Source organism: Heliangelus exortis, chromosome 2 (genome assembly GCF_036169615.1).
Source record: "Heliangelus exortis chromosome 2, bHelExo1.hap1, whole genome shotgun sequence".
Taxonomy (NCBI): domain Eukaryota; kingdom Metazoa; phylum Chordata; class Aves; order Apodiformes; family Trochilidae; genus Heliangelus; species Heliangelus exortis.
Window position 1 is genome coordinate 9,094,723 of NC_092423.1, and position 21,123 is coordinate 9,115,845.

The following is a 21,123-nucleotide window of genomic DNA, read 5'->3' on the forward strand; positions in this document are numbered from 1 at the left end:
TTTATTTGAGAGTAACAAGGTGTATGATAGATCAGATTGACTTTTTTGTCACATCCTGCCCCTTCTTGAATTAATATCTTTCTGGATGTATGAGGATTTTTACATTCTAGAGAATATAGTAGCTAGATACAAAGTTTGTTGGGATTCTGCTGTTGAAAATGTGATGCCTGGAAGGTAAAAATGCCATGTCTGGAGCGTGATATGCACACTTAGGTTCTGGTAATTTCAGTGGTGTGCTGTCATGTTTTAATGTAGACTGGCATTTTCTTTCCTATCTAATTTTATGGCAGGATTAAGCTCACATACTTTCTAATTGTCAGCACCAGGGACACTTTTTCCAACTGCAAACTGTAGAAATACTTTTTTCTCATTATCTTTTCGGTTTGAATTAATCTTGAAATGCTTTGAGTATATCAGTACTTTCTAAAATAGACTCCAGCCTCGTGTAAATTGTTATAAATTTTTCATGTGAAATAGAATAGTGTGTGTAAGTCTCTAGTAGCCAACTACTTCAGCGTGAAAGTGAACTCTGAAGTGCTCTTGAATCCTACCATAGGCTTATTCCTTTGATGTCTCAAAGGCAAATATCTTACACTGGTGACCATCTCCCTGCCCAGCCTTCAGTCTTGGTTCAAAAAAATAGCTACTTTCAAGTCAATGTTTTAAACAAATTTCTACTATTTTTAGTCTTTGAAACTTCAGAAGGGATTAAGGGCTCAGTCTGTTAAACCCCTTAGACAAGTTATGTGAGCCTCTGTGCATACCTGCTGCAGATACTTTGAGTTGGCATTCACCTGTGCCTTTTGTGGCACCTGAATCTCATGTCTTTTAGTTGCCTGCTTGATATAGAGCTTTCTTTTATTCTGGAAATTAGTTCTGAGTTGTAAGTAGCAATACTTGGCTGATTGCATATCCAAATTTGAGTATAATAATTTACAAATACTGGAGGACTGCACATAGATGTGTTTTAAAGTACTAATTCAGCCTGTGATAAAGGTGTTGAGTGATTTTCTCCTATATTTATACTACAGATAACTTTCAAGAATACTGTGGTGCTGCCAAAATTGACATGAACTAGTGAGCAGTTTATGTAGATTACTATGCCATTTACCTTTTAAAAACTGTATAGTGTCTTGTGAAAAATTGCATTATAATTCTCCTAAATAGTCAATTTTAGAATTGCTTCTTCTTCTTTTTAGGTACAGCATTGCAATTTACAGCCAAAAACAATCTTCTTTAAATGGTATCTAACAACATGCTGTGTATTATTTTTTAAATATACTTTCAGACCTGTGAAATATTTGGCATCAGGAAAATGGATGCTTATTTGAGACTTCTTTGCTGCTTCAGCAAGTATCCAAGGATTGAAAGGGCACAGAGTTTGAACTACTGTCTTTCATGAGTATTAAATTCATTTGCTTAAAAAAATATCTTTATATGCTACTGCCAGAGGCAGAATACTGAAATAGGCATGAGTGCCCTGTTCAATTGATATTTCTCTATTTCCCACCTTTTGCAGTTTTTCTCTGTGCCTCTCTGACCTGTAATACCTGAGCTATTTTAGTCCTAGGTCTGTCAGTGGAACCCTGTCAGTTTTTTCCAGGTGGACTTGGCTGTTTGATATCAACAGATGTTCATTAGAAGCCAAGATGAGAGTATTCCACTAATTTTTTCATGTAACCTGATGCAGAGTTTGCACATAATCCTTTGGTGCTGAAAGATTTGTGCAATTAGTTTATTCCATCAGTCCCTGAATGTGAAAACCACAAGTGCTTAACAAAAGGGCATGAAAACCAGCGTTCATGTGAACTAAAAATAACCATTAGTGCATTAAGTCTTGTGCTTCAGTTACTAAGGGGAAAAAATGATTTTTGAGGCATCTTAGCAAACTTCTTTGTGTAAAATGCACCTGAATTCTCCCTTAAACTAGTTGCATTTCTTAATGTCTTTCCTATTCTGAAGTGTAATATGGTAGCTGTCTACAAAGCTGATGTTTAGCTTTGTGTGGGAAATGGTTTTTTTGTCCTCAGAAATGAGGAAAATAGCCTTATGAAAAGTTGTTTTGTTTTTTAAAGAAGCAAATGTATTCAAGTGGTGTTTGAAGTGCTTTATTTAATTTCTCTGGGCCTTTTGTTTAACATTGGAACATATGGACTCTTAACCACTTGGACAAATCAGAGAGGAAAAAAAACTGCACTGAAAATGGGAAATCTGTTGTTACACTTTGTACTGGGGATTCAAATAAAGATTGTCCCCAAGGTGATCCAGCAATAGGTGCTTTGTTCATTATGCCATAATATTAAGTCAGTGTTTTGGGAAATACTTTTTGTGACTTATCTTTTGAAATGCAGTTGTATGGACAAGTCGTTCAGGTTAATCCTCCTGAAATGGTAATTTTGGAGGTTATTTTTCAATAAAAGGGGTCTCCTAATTCTTCTTGGTATCTCTTTATTAAATAGCAGCCTCTCATCTGAGATTGGCAATTCTGTGATTACATGAACTGGGATCACAGTTGCACATATGATTATGGTGGCAAGGCCAGGTTAAGTAGTTTTTGTTTGCTGTTAATCACCACTCTCTGGCTCATTGTACCCTCCTGTGAACAGGGATAGAACATCTCATGCCCGTGCTTGTTGTGGGAGGTTGGTGGTGAGGCTGGGAGATACCTAGGAAATCTTGAGAGGCAAATTAATCTTGTATCCTTCTGTTAAAAACATGGAATTATTGTTAAAATCTCTGTCAGCTTTGTCTAAGAGACATCTTTGGCTAAAGAAATATTCTCGTTTTCCTTCCTGCAGCAGGGAGCAATTTAATTCTGGAAAAGGCAGAATTAAATTATGTAAATTAACTAGGAGAATCCTAATTGCCCTGTTGAATGTTGCTGGGAAGGGAATGGTTGCTTAAAGTTAATTGTAAGAACTGTGACATGTGAGGGTAAATGTATCAGACTTTACTTATGGCTTCTTATTGCAACTGCTTTTGGAAATCACAGCAACAACTGTTGGGTAAAACAAATGGTGTTAAAAGGTGCTTCTTGTTTCAGTGCCCTTGCTGCCCGTTCCAGCCCAGCCAAGACCTGCAGTAGGACCCCAGAGATTTCCTGTGAGTAGCAGCTGTTTCTTCTTCCCTGATATGGATAAGCATACATTTGCAAGGAAATATTAATATAGCAAATAAAAGCTGTTCTAGTGAAATATAATTTTAAGGATTTGTAAATATTGACAGTACACTCTGCAGTTGAAAATGTTTGTTAAAAGCTTAAGGTCAATGGATTTTTGAGAGTAGAATTAATTCTGTTTAACTGTAAAATTGTTGAACCAGTCTCTCCAGTGGGAGAGGCACGAATGCATCTTGTCTTAAGGAATATAGGCTTCATTTTATTACTTGGCTCTTTCTGTATAAATAGAATCCTTATTTTATTTGATATAATAAAAGGCTATTTGAAATAATCCCTAAGCTTAAAAAGCAGTAATATATATTTATTGCAAAAATCAGCAATTATTTTTATAATTACTTCAGGCATTTAAATGGCCTTGTGTTTTTATATTAAAAAAATGGTAATGGCATTGCATGACCTTGCTTTCTCTTATCTTTCTAACTTTTAAAACAAGTGAGGCATTCAGCTGCTTCACTAAGCTAATTTCACTTGATAATTTTATTTTTGTGAATGGAGATAGTGCATGCTGCTGGACCTTTCTCATAATTTCACAGTTTTGTTGTCCTGAATTTTTAGTTAAGGTGGTTTGCAGAGTATCAAAATAAGCAAAAGATAAAATAGTTTTTGCAATATATATGCCCTTAAATAGTTTCAAATTAAGACCTATATATATTATGTTTCCCAAATATATAAAATACAGTTATCCTCTGTTAACATGTGTGTTGTTGAAGAGGCAAAGTAGATGTTTGTGAACATCTGTGTAGTATCACACAGTAAATTACTTGCATAGAAATCAGATGTGTTTGAAAGAGACAGATTCAGAAACCTGCTGTGACTTTTGATTGCCATGTGCATACCTGGTTGTTTTGATGCAGAATATTTTTCATACAGGACATCTAGCCAAGGAATTGTGTGGTCTGTGTCCTCTACAGTATCTTGAGTGTTTAATTTTAGTGTTTCTTCTGTGAAGTATAAAAAGGTTAAGCAGTAAAACCACAGTTTCATTAAGTAGGTTCACATTACGTACATCAACACCTTAACCAGAAAATATTTTTCTATTAAAAATATTGCAGTTTTCAGAGGAAATAGTTTTGTTCTTCAGCCTTTCATAGTATGTGGAAACATAATTGACATTTTAAAAGTAATTCTAATTGGTTTTTATGAAAGCAAATATATGGCATTTGTTTCCTTTTGACAATGTTTCTTTGCCAATAAACACAATTTGGGATGGAAAAGAAATTGAAAGAAAAGAAAATGTTTGTAGAGGCATTGTAACAAACATCTTTGAAGTGTGTTTACATCAGTGTAAAAAAATTGGCAGTTAATTTTTTGATAATTGACTGTGAAATTAGATTTTAATTGTGTTCACTTTTGGTTTTGCAAATTAAGTAGTATTGCAAACCTACCTGATCTTATATGCAACAGTTTTTAAAGGGAGTAAAATAGATTGAACATTTTTGTTGCTCCTTTTGTCTGAAGGAAAGCTTGACTGCTTGCTGCCTTCTTGTGTGAGCAGTGTACTAGCAAAGAGTCAGTATAATTCTTTTTTCATGGAGGAGGGCAAGCTCAACTAATGGATCCAGTACCATGATTAGGTTGCCCTGAGTGGTTTGGATTTTTTTTTTCTACTTCAGCTAGTAAGCTGCTATATGACACTGAGAAAGTTACTTAATCTTTCCATGAGTCACTAAGTCATGTGAATAATATGGACTTCCCTTATGAAGTACTTCATAAATTTTGCATAGGTTATCAGTCATATTAGGATTAGGAAATAAGTGTCACTGTGTACATATCTCATGTTTGTTTTATTAAATGTAGTGTGTTAGCTCTTGAGCTGAAGTCAAATTTACTTTCTGACTTGAATGTTTTATCTTGCAGAACTCCTCTTTTTGCTCTGTTACATGTCAAATGCCTTTGTGCCATTATAATTCACTTGTTTATGTATAAATGTTGACTTATAGCAGTATAGCAAGGGCTTGACAACTTTACTGACAAGCCATTTGAAAAAGATCAAAGTATTCCAGACTATAATTCATTCATGCTTTTCCTCATTGTGGAAAGAATCTCTGTGTAATAACTCAAATTTGCTTTTGTTTTTAGGATTGCCAAAACAAAGGGTAATTATTAGTCAACTGATATTTCTGGTAATCTTGTTTCTAAAAAACTGTGGGGTTAGAGCTAGGTATTTGTAGTGTGCTTTCCCCTTTAACTTTGAACAGGATGGTTTATTTTGCTAAAAAGTGGCAGAGGTGGAAACATAAAAGGTAGTTAAATTCTTGGAAAGGAGAGACCTGAAAGGGGCTGGCACTCAACTGAGGGGAAAAAATGCCTTTGAGTTCCTGTCTTATGTTGGAAAGAAACCACTCAGCACAGAGAGCTTGTTTGTGCTCTGAACATGGCAAGAGCTTCAATCAGAGCTAATCAGTTGCAAGCCATAAATCCATTGGAAACCAGGTGTTATTAATTTAGGGCTAATGAAGTGAGTTGTAACCATGTAATGGTTAATTCTTACAACCTTCTGCAGAAGGATGTAATTGAGGAGTTGAACAAAGTTGTAACGAGGACGTTAGCATATTGGTCTGCATTATAAATTATAAGAAATAATGTAGTACTAAATCAGGACAGTGTTGATCAGGACTGAACCTGTTTGGAGCTGGGACTGATTAAGTTCACTTAACCTTGAATCTACATTTTAATATTTCAGGGTAGAGCTCATTGTTCAATTATTTCTTACTTAAAGCTGAACTCTGGAAATGTTCAGAGTGGAAGCACTGGAAAGGACACCATGGAATGAGTGGGTGTTCTCTACTCAAGACATTTACAGTAATGTTGAACAATGAAGTTGTTTATCTCTCATTCTGTAAGGATTCAAAGTGACTTAGTGTGTATGATGTTTGAGAGCTGTATTTAACTGCTTAGGACTGAATAAGTGGTGGATCTGAGGCATGTTGCAGCTGAGGAAGGTGGAAAACTTGTGGTAACTGAGAGTTAAAGACCCAAATTCTGTGAAGGTTCTTATGCTTGCCTAAACTGCACAGGTGGCTGTAGTTGATAGTAACCCAATCTTCAAGCATGGTTGATGCTAATATTTTTTCCAGGTATTTGAATTAACCTGGAACTGTGATAGCACCAAGTATGTATTTTCTTTAAACTGTTAAAGAACAGATTAAGTTAACCTCTTTGGCAGAGTCCTTCTGAAGGTCTTGCTCTATTATCTGCCTTTGCTTTAAAGTGTTCAGGATGCCTTTTTCTGAGTTTCTGTCTCAGTGTCAGTATTTCACAAATAACAGTCTGCTTTGGGACCTGATTGATTTAAAGGAAGATGACAGAAGACTTTGTTTGTTGACTAGTTGTATGGGTCTTCTGAACTTTTCACACATTTTCAGACCAAGTTATTAATACTTGTGGGTGCCCACATGCAGGTATAGAGTGTGTTTTTTCTTATTACACAAGAGAGACCACTGTGATTCTTGTAGTCTGGTGTTTGTCATCTGGGGTAATTGCTCTTTAAACTCCTGTGTTCTATGAAGAAAGATGGGGTAAAACAAGGGAAGAAGAAATGAAATAGAAAACAGAAGAGGTGCTTCTAAACATTTTATATATAGATTGCTGGTAACAGGCTACTTTAGAGGCCAGATTGCTACTTGATATGAAACTATTAGCTTTGTTGGTAGACCAGATCTTTTTATCCTTTATGCAAGTCCACATCCTGGGTCTGAAATACTTCAGTGCTTGCCTGCAGAAAAATTTATGAAAAATTTTTGCTTTAAGCATTAATTATTTAAATGAACAAACACTGAAGTAATACATATGGCATGTGTGTGCTCTTTTGTTTTTAAGGACATAAAAAAGTGGAACTAGTATTGTAACACCCACTTTGGGATAGAGCATGGCAGAAGGTTTATAGATCACCCAGGGAGGCTGTGGAGTCTCCATCCCTGGAGACATTCAAGACCTGCCTGGATGTGTTCCCCTCAAACCAGCTCTAGGGGATCCTGTTCTAGCAGGGGGTTTGGTCTAGATGATCCTAAGAGGTCCCTTCCAACCCCTGACCCTTCTGTGATTCTGTGAGAGGTGTTTTCACTGTCAGCACTCTTCATCCAGAAACTGAGGTGTCCCCAGCATCCAAATTTGGGGCTGGAGTGATACGTTTGGAGCAAAGAGGAAATTGGAGGGGAACCTGTCTCACATTGCCCATGGTAATAGAGAGGAATTCCTCAGATCTGAGGCCTTTCCCCCTTTGTTTCTGCTGTGGATCCCTCTCTGAAACCACTGCAGAGAAAGAAGAGCCTGTTAATGCAGCTGTATGGCTTTTGCCAGAAGTTTCAGGAAATCAGAATAAATTCCAATTTAGCCACTGTCCTTAACCTGACACCCTGGGTGTGGTGCAAGCTGGACAAGTGTCCATCCCACAGACACATTTTGTTAACTTTGGTCAAGTTTCAGAGCTGAACTTAGGAGTAATCTGAAGTGACCCTAGTGTGGAGCAAGTGTCTGCCTGACAAATTTATGCTGGGAAGGCTTTGATATTTTTGAATACACAAAGCTTTTGTCTTTCATGGCTTATCTTAGTGCAATAAGTGTTTTTCAGATAACCATTGAATTAAAGTCTGAAAAAGTTGAATTGTATAAGATAAATATTTTATTCAGTATAAAAGATAAGACTTTATTAGAATGGCCTTAGGACCTTGTGAATATTCCACATAATGTCTTTTCAGTTCCCAGGCATTTTTTACATTATTTGGTTTTGGAACTTGGCTTACAATTTCTTTTCAAAATCATCTTCATCCCAAAGAATACTTTTTTTTTCTTTAAACTGCAAAATACTGAGTAAACTTTCTTTATATTCTCATGCAACTTCCACTTGATCTTCAGGATATCAGGTGGTGTTTTAAACAGCTTCTGTGAAAGGCGGTTGATCAATTTTGATGCAGTTTTTTCACCATTTCTCAAAATTTTATTTTGAAGTCTTAAGTTTATGATTTAAAACACTTTAATCTGTGAGGGGGGTTAAAACAGTTGCCCAGTCATTGCTCCAAACAGAGGCTGCTGTCTTTCATTGCCATTTCTTTGAAACATTTCTTTCAGACAAGCACTATATTAGTGCTATACAAATTACTTATAATGGTACATTATAATGCACTTCTTTCTGCCCTTGGGCTGACTTGGATCAGCCTACAGGAACATTTTAGAAAATCTGGGTTGGTTTAATGGTTATTCTAATGTACCCTAACCTGTGGGGGTGCCTTTCTGTAAATACTTCTTGCAGTATGAAGAAATAAGTGATGCTTCTGAACACAGAACTCATTGCAATTGTGTTTGCTCTTTGTTGTGGGAAATACAGGGTTTTTTTCCATTGTTTTAAATTCAATCGTGAGCTGGTACATCTGAATAAATATTTTAGCAGCTGCCACTAAGGTTGTGACTTGTATTTCTAAGTACTCACAATAGGGACAATTTAAACAGTCCTGTGTCTGAGTATGGGCAATTTTTTTAAACTGATAGTTAATAGGTAATGATGTTGAGTAACTAGTACATGTTTGCAAGAGTATGTATGCAGGAGACAAACTGTTAATGGAAATGAAAAGCCACTTGTGAAAATTATTATCCTACTTCCTCAATTACTCAGCTTTAGCAATGGCTTTACTATAATGAGTAACAGTAAATGAAATTTTCACTCTATTACTGTGTAGCAGTGGTAGATCACAGGTAGTGTAGAAAGCATTTTGTTTTCATTTAATGGGATACATGGTATCAGGTGGTGTTGATTGACATTTCTTGGATAGTGCTTTATACAGCATTTCATGCAAATCATGTTTGAATGAGACTGCTGCATCAAATTACATTTCTTTCAGATTATAGCCCTTGCAGATGTGAGACAGAGCTTGTTCAGCAGCTAGCAAAAAGCTTTGTTTTTAACACCTACTGTTTTCATAACTTGACTGCAAAGCCCTATAATTACAGCACTTAAGATAGTGAAGGAATGATGGGCACTTTCCCGTATCAGATCTATAAGTAGTAGCAAGCAGATGCAGCATGAGATCCCTCCAGCTGTCAAAAATTGTCAGGCTGGCATAGAGGGAATGCAGTTTAAAATGCAGGTGACATAATACCCAACATCCTCCATTTGCTAGTGGGCTTCTGATTAATCACGATTACCATACATTATCATACCATCAAATTTAATCATATCAATGAATTCCCATCTGCAGGAGGAGCAGCAGCAGCTAAACATGATGGTAACAGCTATTAAATAAGAAAGAAATAGATGGTTTCTAAATGTAGTAACCCTTTAACTTGTCATGCTAGCTCCAGTATGCACATGGTCTGTAGATATTTTTTACATGAAAAAGCAAACTTGGGCATTTATATTTTGTTGTTACTAAAGGTAATCCAGTACATTAGTGTCATCACAATGCAAAATACTAACTTATGATCTGCTATTTATTCACCTTCTGCATGTCCAGTTCTTGCTAATTCTTTCAAATGTATAAGTAAAAATGCCTCATTCATTGTGAAACAGTCATACAACTGTTTACACAAAAGAAGGTAATTTAAGGGAATAATGTGGGTTGATTATTGGATTCCTAAAAAAGGAAAACCAGGTTAAAGCCTTCATACAGAACACATGAGTAGTACCTGCAGGTACATTGGGAGCTCTGGGTATGTGAAGTTCTTGCATCAGTGTGTTTGCAAGATCTCAAATGAGATTTCCTTACAGAATTAAAAATCAGGAATCAGATAATTTAACTGAAAAGTAACCTACACAGATGAAAAGTCCAAGTTAGCAGAAGTTGTAATATTTGTCTTCTATAAAGCCTGGCTGCTTCTTGACCATTGTGATGTTTTTTGGTTTTTTTGCTGAAGAGAGAAACATCATCCTCAAGTCACATGTATTTACCTTTGAAGTCGTCAAATTATTTTTAAAGTAACTATAGCTGCATGTCCAAGATTGGAGTGTCATGTAGAAATCCTGAATTTGATATTCATGATACAGTTTAGTTCTGACCTCAGAGTTGTTTCTAATCATCAATGACTTAGAGGTCACCGAGATACACAAGGTCAATTAACACTATAATATTTCCATGGAGCAATCTGGTAAATAGGAGGATAAGGTATTAATCATACTAGATGTTTTACCTCATTAGTTTTAAAAGCAGAGGAGGTCCAGAACTTTTGGTTGCCTAATTTTTTACACATTCCTGAAACTGTTAGCTTTCAGCACAAAAAATATGCAGAAGGATTTTACTGTCTTTAAATGAAATTATTATGAAATTACCTTCTTTCAAGTGAGTGTTCATAATGGGAGTTCTAAATGGTATTAATGTCCCTTATTCTTCATCTTTAAAAGTTCTAGGGCACCAAACAAAAATGATAATGCATTCTTCTACACCACAACCCTGAAGAGGATTGTAAACTGAAGTGAAATTGAATCTTCCAGGTGAATTAATTTAAAACACCTGGTTAAGAAGTGATTTATGTTTGTGGTCTTACCTGAGATGTTTGGGTTTATTGTTCCTTCAGGAAGTGCAGGATACTTCAGGTTGTTTAGGAGAGTTTTTTATTATGGCTGATCTCTGCTTGCAAGACACAGTCTTCTTCATCCATACAAAATGGATAGATGGCAACTTGATTTTCCTACACATCAGCACTGTTAGGAGTTAAAGCTTCAGCTGGGATTTAGTTAACAATACCTTTCCTGTGTCTGCATTTCATTTAGGAGTGTTTTCTGAGACTTGTTCTTGAATGGAACCACTTCTGCAGTTTATTTTTTTTTCTAACATATATGTTTGGATGGTAGAGCAGATGGAGGTTTAGGAAGCCTGACTATGAAGCAATCCTTCAGTGTAGCACAGGTTGCTGATGGACTGTTCTGCTTTGTTCAGTCTCTTAAAGAGACACACTGAAGTGGGCAGTATTTTTACCTCCATTTGCAACATATATCCCTGCTTGATGTATTATTAAGGGGATTTTTGAATTCTGAATTTCTGAAATTTGCTGAGAAGGGATACTTTTAATACACAGTGAATCTAATTTTTAGCTTTAGTCTCCTCAACTGATTGGTATTATTTTAGTACACTGGGGGGGCATTCTTCATTTTCTGTGATGTCTGTGTCCTATTTTTTAGCTATTTCATCATCAGTTGGCTTAAATAACAAGGGATTCCATGCCTTTGTCTCTGTCATCGTGCTGGTTTTCTGTGATGACTGAATTCTACTTTGGGACCATAGACAATGAAATTGGGCATTGGGGATTTCACACAGGAGACCTGGACTTATGCCTAGGCTTCCCAACATACTTTTGTATTTCTTGGAATTGTGCAGTATCAAAGAGAAGCTTGTCCAAGTTACATAGTATGTTTTAATACTAAAAATTACTTTTGGATCAGCTGAGGAAAACATCAACCTGTTCTGACTCAATCTACTTGTAATACCTCACACATGTGCAGACTTCATTCTTGAACCAGAATTTATCTCCTTGCATACCTAGAAATGACATTAGAAAATACATTCCAGAAGCTTAGAAAACACTCAGGTATAGGTAGCATACAATTGTTCTCTTGTTTTATGATCACTCTGAACTTTAATTTTTCTTCTTGATTGATACGTATTTAAGACATGAATTTTTGTGTTAGGTGGTCTTACACTGACTAAATCTGTTGGGAAAATCATGGTGCTTGCTAGGTTTTAGTTTACCTTGAGGGATATACATGATTGTCATAGACATCACAGGGACACTTTTGGGTCACTTTGACTGTATTTAAGGAAATAATGACTTTATTTTGATATAAAATTTCACTGAATCATTCACTTTTTGTATGCTGTGCCTAGCAAATTAGAACACTGTGAAATCTGAATGTGAAGGGTTATGATTTGTGGGACATGCACATTTCTACTTGAAAATTTTTGAACCCTATCCAAGATATATGAAACAGAATTCTGAAACCAGAGGATGAAAAGTCAGCTCCTTGCACTGGAAGGTAGGCATTTTAGGGAAGCTTTTCAAAAAGTCAAGTAGCTGCTGAAATAAGAGGATTAACATCTCGTGACAGATGGCTATAGTTTTAATTGTCATAGGTTATAGTGGTCATTATTCTTTGCATTTAAACCATATAAGAAGAATTAACTGAGTGGCCCTGCTTAAATGTCAATGGGGTTCTCCTAGCTCTTTGCATTTTAAGTGAGATTAATAAATGAAAACATGTTGTAGAGGCAGGGTGTATTTTATTGAAAGATTCATGAAGTTTCAATGACATTGTTAAGGTATTTAATTAGTCTCATGAAAAAAAGTAGAGTGACCCTTTTACAGAAGCTGATAAGTCATATAATAGCTGTTAGATCCTCTTTATTCCTTGCTTTATAAGATTAACTTTGTGCTAAGCAATTTATGCTAAGTTTTCCCTTTTATTGGTAACCAAAGTTATCTGTGCTTCATGAATAGATTATTGGAGATAACATCATGTAATTAACAAGAGATGCAGAAAAGTAAAAGTACAATTTGTGTAAGAATTGTGTATGAGAGAAAATGTTAATTTCTTAACTAGGAAGGATATTTAAAGGGATAAAGGGAAGGCAAAATAGTGCAGTTCTTTGAAAGGATTAAAGTAACCTTATCTCGTGTTCTTTCAGAAGGTGGGATTGCCTGAGTGTGTGAAAGTCATGTTCAATGAGCTATTCACTACTCTAATGAATTGTAGACACAAGTTTGCATTGCATTTTTTTCCAAAAGTGATTGATAAGGTGTAAGTTATGCCTCAGCTATATTGAATAATGAAAGTGAGTAAAAGGAGAAATTATATTCTGCAGGCATACAGAATTGTATAAAAGTGTCAATCTGAGGTGATGCAATCTGATGTGAGACGATGAGTGGGTAGATTTTTTTTTGTCATAGCAAACTTCACAAAATTAAAGATTTAAGACAATAAAATATCTGTCAGTAACACTTCAGTATGCCACAATCTTCTCCTGTGAAATTAAGTATTTCTAAAATGCCTGTGATTGTGGCCTCTTTGGAAATCCACACAGAAGCCTATTTCCTTCCAGACCTCAGTTCTTGTGTTTAAAAAACAAAAAAAAAGGTATTTAAGAATTTTCAAAGGAAAAGTTACACTAGTATAAATTAAATCATAGTGTTCAACTCCTTAAAATGAGGAAATACAGACCAAAAATTACTTTTTATGGTCGTTTAAGAAAACTCTTGATGTTCAGCACCTTACTTTTGGTGTTTAGGCACTGAGGTGTGTTTGATTTCACAGAACCAAAGAAAGCATGGCTAGAGCTGCAAGGATGCAAGGCTGTGAGGCTCCTCAAGAGCCCTCCAGCTTTCCAAAATGACTCTTTCTGTTTTGGGTCTTTGAAACACTAACACTGGGGCTGCAGTTTTGTGAAGGGCTTTGTCTTTGTTGGTTAAGGCCTTCAAGGCCAGACCATGGCATGAGGAGTCTTGTGCCATTTTCCAATTCTGTGCTCTTTGTGCTTTAAATCTGTCTGAAAACTCAGTTTTAGGAGTCTTCCCTTGCAATTTGGTGCTCTTCTACTACAGTAATCAGCTTTAGTAGTACTAAATCAATAATAAAGATACTACTTAATCAAGTAACAACGAGAAAGGGAAAAGAATCCTCCAAAAAGTTACTGCATGTTCTCTTCTGGATCTTTCTCATATGGGCATTTGGTAGCTCAGTATTTTTGAGCATTTCTGTGTGAATATGAACCAGCTGTGCAGGGTCCCTCTAGAAAAGCACAAATATATAGTTCTTTCCCTCAGTCAGCCCCAGTTTTGGACAGAAAAGTAGAACTTCTCAGCCTTGGCTGATCATGTGGATTTCCAGTTCTCTCATGCTAAATCTAAACTTGTTAAGTTGAAAAGTGGTATTTTGAAGACTGAGATTTATTAAGTAGGGAAATTTCTTAAAAAGTATTATAGTGGTCAGGCAATAGTTAAAAGTATTTTTTGGGGGGAGTCTTAGTTGATGAATTGTTGGTTGTAATTTGAAACCATCCGGGCAGCAAAACCATGAAAAATGGAAGTAACTACTGTGCATATAAAGATTTATTATGCATCTATGTTACAGTATGCTTATTTTAGCAAAAATAGACCAGTATGAAAACTGGCTTTTGCACCTGCTCATCATTAATTTTTGAAGTTAAATAGCTCTACGTGATCTTTTCTACAAAATACCAGAGGGCACTTGGGGACTACTAGCTGCAAATACTTGCTGAATGTAGAGTTTAACACTAGTGGTAAAGTAACCCACTCCTAGAATTATAGTTTAACTACTATTAAGCAATTAAAAAAAAAAAATCCCACAAAAAAAATGTATCCACTCTCAGAAACTTTAAGTAATGGGTAACTGCTGTATTACTTTGTGAGGTTTTTTTTTTAGGACAGTTAGAATTTGGCATAAATAAAAGTTGGAAGTATTAATAGTGTATTCCTATTAAACTGGAGAGAAATAATAAAAATGCAGTGCTATTTAAAGAAAGTAGCCAAACACCTCAAATATCCACCGTAGTTTACGTATTTCCTTTAATAATAAAAATGTTCATTTCTATCTGGAAGTAGTAGCTCTAGTTGAACCTTATTTTGGTTTTGGTGTGTCAAATTACTTCATCACACAATAAAATTCCTCTTGGAATTGTCCTGAAAGCTTTTTGTGAGGAAAAATCTCAGCAATCTAAAATGTGAAAATAAAAGCTTCCCCCTACCCTACCCAAATTACTGCAATATAGGGCAGAATTTTATTTCACTCTTTAGGGGTAGTAGAAGCAAAGCTGATTTAGGAAAAAATCAGAGTTCGGTCTTTTTGTGGATGTTAGAAGGAAGAGAGAATCAAACTAATTTTTTTTTTTTTTTTTTCTTTTAGAAGCAAATATTGGTAATTCGTTTTTCAGCAAATAACAAATGTCTTTGCAATTAATTTCGCATGATTGGCCTTTGGTTATCAGCCAAGGAATGTGATCAGTCATATTTTAGTAGTTCTTCAAAATGTCACATACATAAAGTTAAAATCTCTTCAGTTATCAAATAAGCAGGTATATCCTACTGATTCTTGGTTGTCTGTATAGTTATAGCTTTATTGTGGTGTGAGTTGTATCAGCTGTAGTTTTGTGGGTTTTGAAACTTGAAAGTTCCAAAAAAACACAGTCTCTCTTCCATCTGTGTGTGGAGTAAGTGCTCTGGCAGGGACTAATGAATTCTGGCAGTGTGGCACAACTCATGTTTGCTGCAGGATGGAAAAAAGATCTTTGTATTACTTCAGACACAAAATGGAGGAGGAGATGTGGCTTTGGGATAGGAAAGTATTTGTTATTGTGAGAAACTTCTCAGCCTCAAAGTTTTCATTGGAATCTTACTTAAAAAGCAGGTGAAAAAAACCCAGAATACTCAACTGAGGGATGGAAAAGAGAGGCCAATAGGAAGAGACCCAAATTTGAAGTAGTTCATTCTTGCTTGGATTGTTTTGGAGTTATTTTGACCCGAACTCATGTCATGGGATATACTTGTATGAAATACACCATTAATAAAACTAGAGCAAAAAACACTTTCTCATTGTATCTCATTGGGCATTTGTGGGTTTTGTTTGGGTTTGGATTTTTTTAATCAGCTTTTGGATAGCAGTTGGATAACTTAATTTGTCTTGCAATCAGTATTTATTTATAGGACAGTTAAAATTTTTTCTTCTAAATTAATCTGAATTGATACCATTGGTAACAAAGGGAGCTTCAAATCCCTCATATCTAAAAAGTTTAGTTCTAAAACTTAAGATTATTTAATAAGGATGTAATATTTCCTTGTGATGGGAAATATAAAGCTGTCTTTGGCATGTGTAGTACTCCAGACTTCTGTGGTTTGAACTAAGATTTTGTGCTGGTTACATGCCTAATTTTCAATCATTTTGGTTGAAATTTTCAAACTATTTTTAATTCTGAAACAGTGGAAAAATATTGTTATGCCTAAGTGAATTTTTTAGAAATGTTTTACTCTTGCTCAATTTTTCAAGGAAGAAAATTGATTTTGGCTGCACTGGGGATGTTCCAGTATGTAAGAGCTGTGTGAAATTCAACAGGACTTTCCATTCATTTGCAATTCAGGACTGCTTCAGGAAGAGAGAGGTCTGGGCATAATAACAAGAGTATGGGTGTCAGGAAGGGGAAAGCTTTTATTTAAAAAGCGTTTATTTAAAATACAAGCAGAGGATCTTTTTCAGCCTGTGCTGCCATTTACCTCTCCTTCCCTGGCATGAAAAAGAAAGGAAATTGCCTGGACTAAGTGTACAGGCAAGAATGGCAGGGATTTGGGTGAGGGGAAGCAGGAAATCCTGATGGGCTACTGCAAGACAAGACCACAATCTTGGCATCAGGGAGCTGGGAAGCTGCATCCAGGCTAGAATTAGGAACCACTGGGCAGAGTGAAAGACATGATGGGGATGAATGTCTGTGCAGAGCAAGCATGACACAGAATAGCAGTAAGGCTGATTGGAGAAAGAACTCATACTGAGGAAGATGCTTCAGACTGGCTTACAGGTTTGGTCATGGGAAATGGAGGTGCCTGTTTATGGTGTAGCCTAAGTCCATATTTTGAAGCCTAGCACTAAAACTGAAGTTTGGGAGTGAGGGGAGATACTGCTAAGGATCTCTTACCTTGACTGGTTTGTAATATGTTGAGTTTAGAAGAAGGTAGAGGAGATTGTGGTCACTGCAGTGCCATTTGGTGTTTGGAAACAAGCCCAGCCATATCATTAGTACTGCCAGTTCTTTAGTTTGGGTGGCAAATACATGATACTTATGCATTATTTGTCCAGGTTTCAGTAAGGTTCCACAATTATTTTTTTTCTGGGGGCGTGTTTGTTTGTGTGTGTGGTTTTTTGGTTTTGTGTTGTTTTATTTGTTTTGGGTTTTTTGTTTCTTTTTTCTTTGTTTTGGGTTTTTTTTTGCAGGCTATTTTAGAAATAGTTGGTACATGTAGACATATCCTGTGTTGTGTGTAGAAAAAAATACAGGGAGGACTTCAGAGCTTCCAAGTGAAGCTCCCAGAAAATAGGAAAAAGCAGGGATCTGCCAAGACTTTCTTACCCAGGTGTGATATGCTCATGTGTCTATCTGCTGTAAATAGGATGCAAGATGAAAAACATCTTGTGTGAAACTGCCCTGATGAATTGGTTTCTTTCCTGCCTCTGTTGCAATGATCTTATGCATTATCCAGTGATAAGCCAATAAAAAAATAGCTAAATATCAGTTGGTTTGCTGGGTGCCTTCCTGGAGGCTGGGTGGCTTGCAGAAGCACTGTGAATTCCCTAGGGTGGCTCCAAGAGAAACAGGCTTTTATCATCAAGGCTTCCAAGAGGAGAGAATGCATTTAGCCTTTCTTTGAAAGTACCTCTGGCAGCTTCTCCATGCAGAGATGGTAGAGGTGTGTTTGGGGAGCTCAGGGTCAGGATCCTCAAGGTTTGTGTTCAGCTCCTCTTTTGGCAGCCAGCCAGTGCTATCTGCTCAGCACAAGAGAAGGGCAATGCAGCTGAACAGCCTTGTTCAGCTAAATCTGGAAAGATTTTGATGGGACAAATAAATGTCACTTCCTTCATCCCCAATAGCTGCCTCTTCCTCAAACAGCTGTTGTTTGCAGGCAGTTTGTGGAATTCAAAGGCATTAGTCTCTTCTGAGGTAGCAAGAATATTTTGCATTGGTAACTGCTCAGTTGCAGAAGTGTAGCAGCTCCTCCTAGAAACAGTAGGTATGTTATGAGGGCTGTCATACTTGAGTGTAATGGAATTTTTTTTCCTCTAAATGAGATACCCACAGGAGACTGGCTGACCAGGAGCACTGGTAAAGGCTGTAGACCATGTAATCACTAGGAATGATAAAGTAAGGCTGTATGATAGCATAAAATAAGTATGTGAAGTCTCACTTCCAAATAAGAGGTTTTAGATTCTTGCATACCCCCATTGAGATGGTTTCAGGAAGGCCACAGATTGATAATGGCAGTGATCCTCAGTGCTGCTCATCTACTTGTTTTGGACCTTGCCAACCCAGCTGTAATGTTCTGGGTGTAAAGTGTGTGAAGCAGCTTTGTCTTGTGTTGTTTTAGTTCCCAGGGCAAATACCCAGTTTTACTGTGTGAGAAATTAATTTCCTAAAATGCTGGTATTTTTGCAGTACAAATAGGATAGGATAGACTGAGACTGAGCTTGCTGCTGGTGTGGACAACTCAATAAATAAATGATAAGTCAATGTACCTTTTTTTGGTCCTGTGCTGCTGGCTATTTTTCAGTCTAGCAAGGAGTGTTTGGTCTGAAATCTGTTTTGAAAAGCTTGGCTTCAGCACTGTGAAGTTTTAAGCTTTAAAGTGAGCATCAAGCATAAAACAGGTGCCACCACTGATTTCAGAATCCATATAAAGAGAAACCCAAAGATGTTCGTAGCTTATTTTTATTACTTATTTAATTGATTTACTCATGCATAATAAGGAATCTGATTGTGAATCTGATTTATGTGAAGTGAAACTTCTGTTTTTCAGGTTACCAACATTTTTTCAACTTTTAATAAAAAATAAAGGATAAAGTGGGTCTTTTGCAAAGTTCTGCTCTTCTGCTTTTGGATTCACATCCTGCTTTCTGCAATATGTAAAGACTCACTTTACATTTGAGGGGAAAAAATGCCAAACAACAACATTATGGAAGAAAGATCATATTGCACTATTTCTTATAGTGCTTCAGTTTATGAATGAACAGAACCATTACTCTACTGTTACTCCTCAGAAGATGACTGTAATTTTCTGTATGCCATAAATTGTCCCTCCCCCCTTCTTTTTTGTGGTTTTTTTCTTAAGTAAAGCTGCTTCATTCATGTAGCTTACATGTACTAAATTGATGGGGTAGAATAGCATGGTTTAAGAAGATAAATGTCAGGAATATCTTCTAAAGTAGACATTCAGATTTTTTTGGATTAATGGGAAAGAAGGTCAATAATTGCATGGATTTCATTAAGCTTCAGAAGAAATGGCGTTCCTGTGGTGCTAGTGATTATTAAAACATTGTGAAGTCATTTTGAGATACTGTACTGGGTTTACTATCTCTTCCATTGTGAGAGAAAGACTTTAAGGGCTGCCAATTTGTACAGGTGATAGAGGATAACTCAAAGCAATTGTATTTTTAAGATAAAGTTACATCAGGCAAGAGATAAATTCCTGGATGTTAGTCTGACTCTTAGTTCTGCCTTATTAAATAGGGCCCTCCAGACTTCCAGCAGCATGCACCTGGACCAGTACCTACCAACTTCTCCCAAGCTCCAAGGCTGCCAATCCAGGACCAGTGGAGAGGACCACCACCACCACCCCCACCACTCCCTCCTCCACCTCCTCAGGACAGAGATCCTTTCTTCATAGCAGGTAAGAACTTTTATTTCTATTAACAACATCCAAGAGCCACTTTCCGAGAAGCAGCTATGTAGTGTAAATGTTTAGTAGCTAAGGGATTGTTGAATTAAGTCGTGAGTTAACTGCATTTTAGATAAGTAGTTCCCTGTGACTATTTCAGTTTCCACTAGTAACTGTTTAAGCCACCCACAATATGTGTGTGTGATAAGAAGTTTGTTAAGGTTAGCTAAATTGATAAAGCATAGTAAACAAAGCAGTAAGTGCTTATGTATGTACATTTATAAATATATGCATGTCATAAATATAATATTTGTTACAGACATTTTATGCAAAATACGTAAAAATTTCCTAAATATCTGGTCAGCAAATGGTATCAATGTTTTAAGAGTTCTTGTGTGGTTTAAACTATAAACCCTTAAATCCTTAATTGATTCAAGTAGAATTTCTAAGGGATTCCAGCAAAATGTGTGTGGTGCTGGTCTTTTAAGCATGAATTCCTGTAATACAAAATTGACAAAAGCAAAAGAAGCAACCTTGAGGGTAGCTCTTAAGATATCCCACACAATAGTGCTTTCTACAAATTTCAGGCTATTTTTCCGAGTCAAAATAGAGCTTTATGTTTAGTAAGCTTGTTTGCATTCCAGGGTGGCTGTCATTTAATCACTTATCTGATTCACACAGATCCAAGGTTTCCAAGTCATCACTTGTTTGAACAGCGAAGTCCCCCACCACCACCTCCTCCCCCACTTCTTAACAGTGCCCACCCTGTCCCTACCCAAAACCCGATGCCGTTCAGCCAGCCCGGCCCAGCGTTTAACCAGCAGGGACAGCAGCCTGTGTTCCCCAGAGAGCGCCCGGTACGGCCCAACATGCAGCCTCAAGGTCCCGTGGGGATTCTTCACTTCAACCAGCCGGGTTCTGCAAACCCTCGGCCCTTCATCCCTCCGAGGCAGCAGTTCCTGCAGGCGCCGGGACAGCCCTTCCTCGCCGCACACACACAGCCCGGCATGCAGGTACGGGGCTGCAGCGGGAAGGGGCTGCAGGAGATGGGTGAAGGGGCCCTGTATTGCCCTTGTAGGGCCAGTGGAACTGTTTAAGATCACGGGTGTGAGGCAGGATTATTGCTGTGCAACACAGGTGGGTTTCTCCCCACTTGCCAGCTCTAATGTATGTCTCATAGGATTGTTTTGGGTGGAAAAGACCTTTAAGATCATGGAGTCCAACTCTTAACCCAGCACTGGCAAGTCCACCAGCAGCACAGCTACACTTTTAAATACCTTCAGGGATGGTGACTCCTCTACTGCTCTGGGCAACCTGTTGCAGTGCCTGACATCCCTTTTGGGGAAGAAATTGTTCCCAACATGTAATCTAAACCTCCCCTGGCACAGCTTGATGCCTCTTCTCCTATCACTTACTACTTGGGAGAGCAGTACCCTACAGTCTCCTTTCAGAGAGTTGTAGAGAGTGTAAAGGTCTCCCCTCAGCCTCCTTTTCTCCAGCCTAAACAGTTCCCTCAGCTGCTCCTCCTAAAACTTGTGGTCTAGACACTTCACCGTCTTCGTTGCCCTTCTTTGGACACTCTCCCGTATCTGCAG

General features: G+C 37.1%; 1 protein-coding gene across 9 annotated transcripts in view; it reads left to right on the forward strand.

The window, feature by feature from the left end:
- The window catches only part of RBM33 (RNA binding motif protein 33), an 88,558-nt gene that overhangs the window by 31,708 nt on the left and 35,727 nt on the right, over nucleotides 1–21,123 (forward strand). For all 9 annotated transcript variants that reach the window (XM_071734731.1, XM_071734734.1, XM_071734733.1 and 6 more), the window contains exons 10-12: nucleotides 3,044–3,102; nucleotides 19,381–19,540; nucleotides 20,210–20,541. In XM_071734731.1, the coding sequence (XP_071590832.1) occupies nucleotides 3,044–3,102; nucleotides 19,381–19,540; nucleotides 20,210–20,541 (551 nt within the window). The remainder of the gene's footprint in view (nucleotides 1–3,043; nucleotides 3,103–19,380; nucleotides 19,541–20,209; nucleotides 20,542–21,123) is intronic.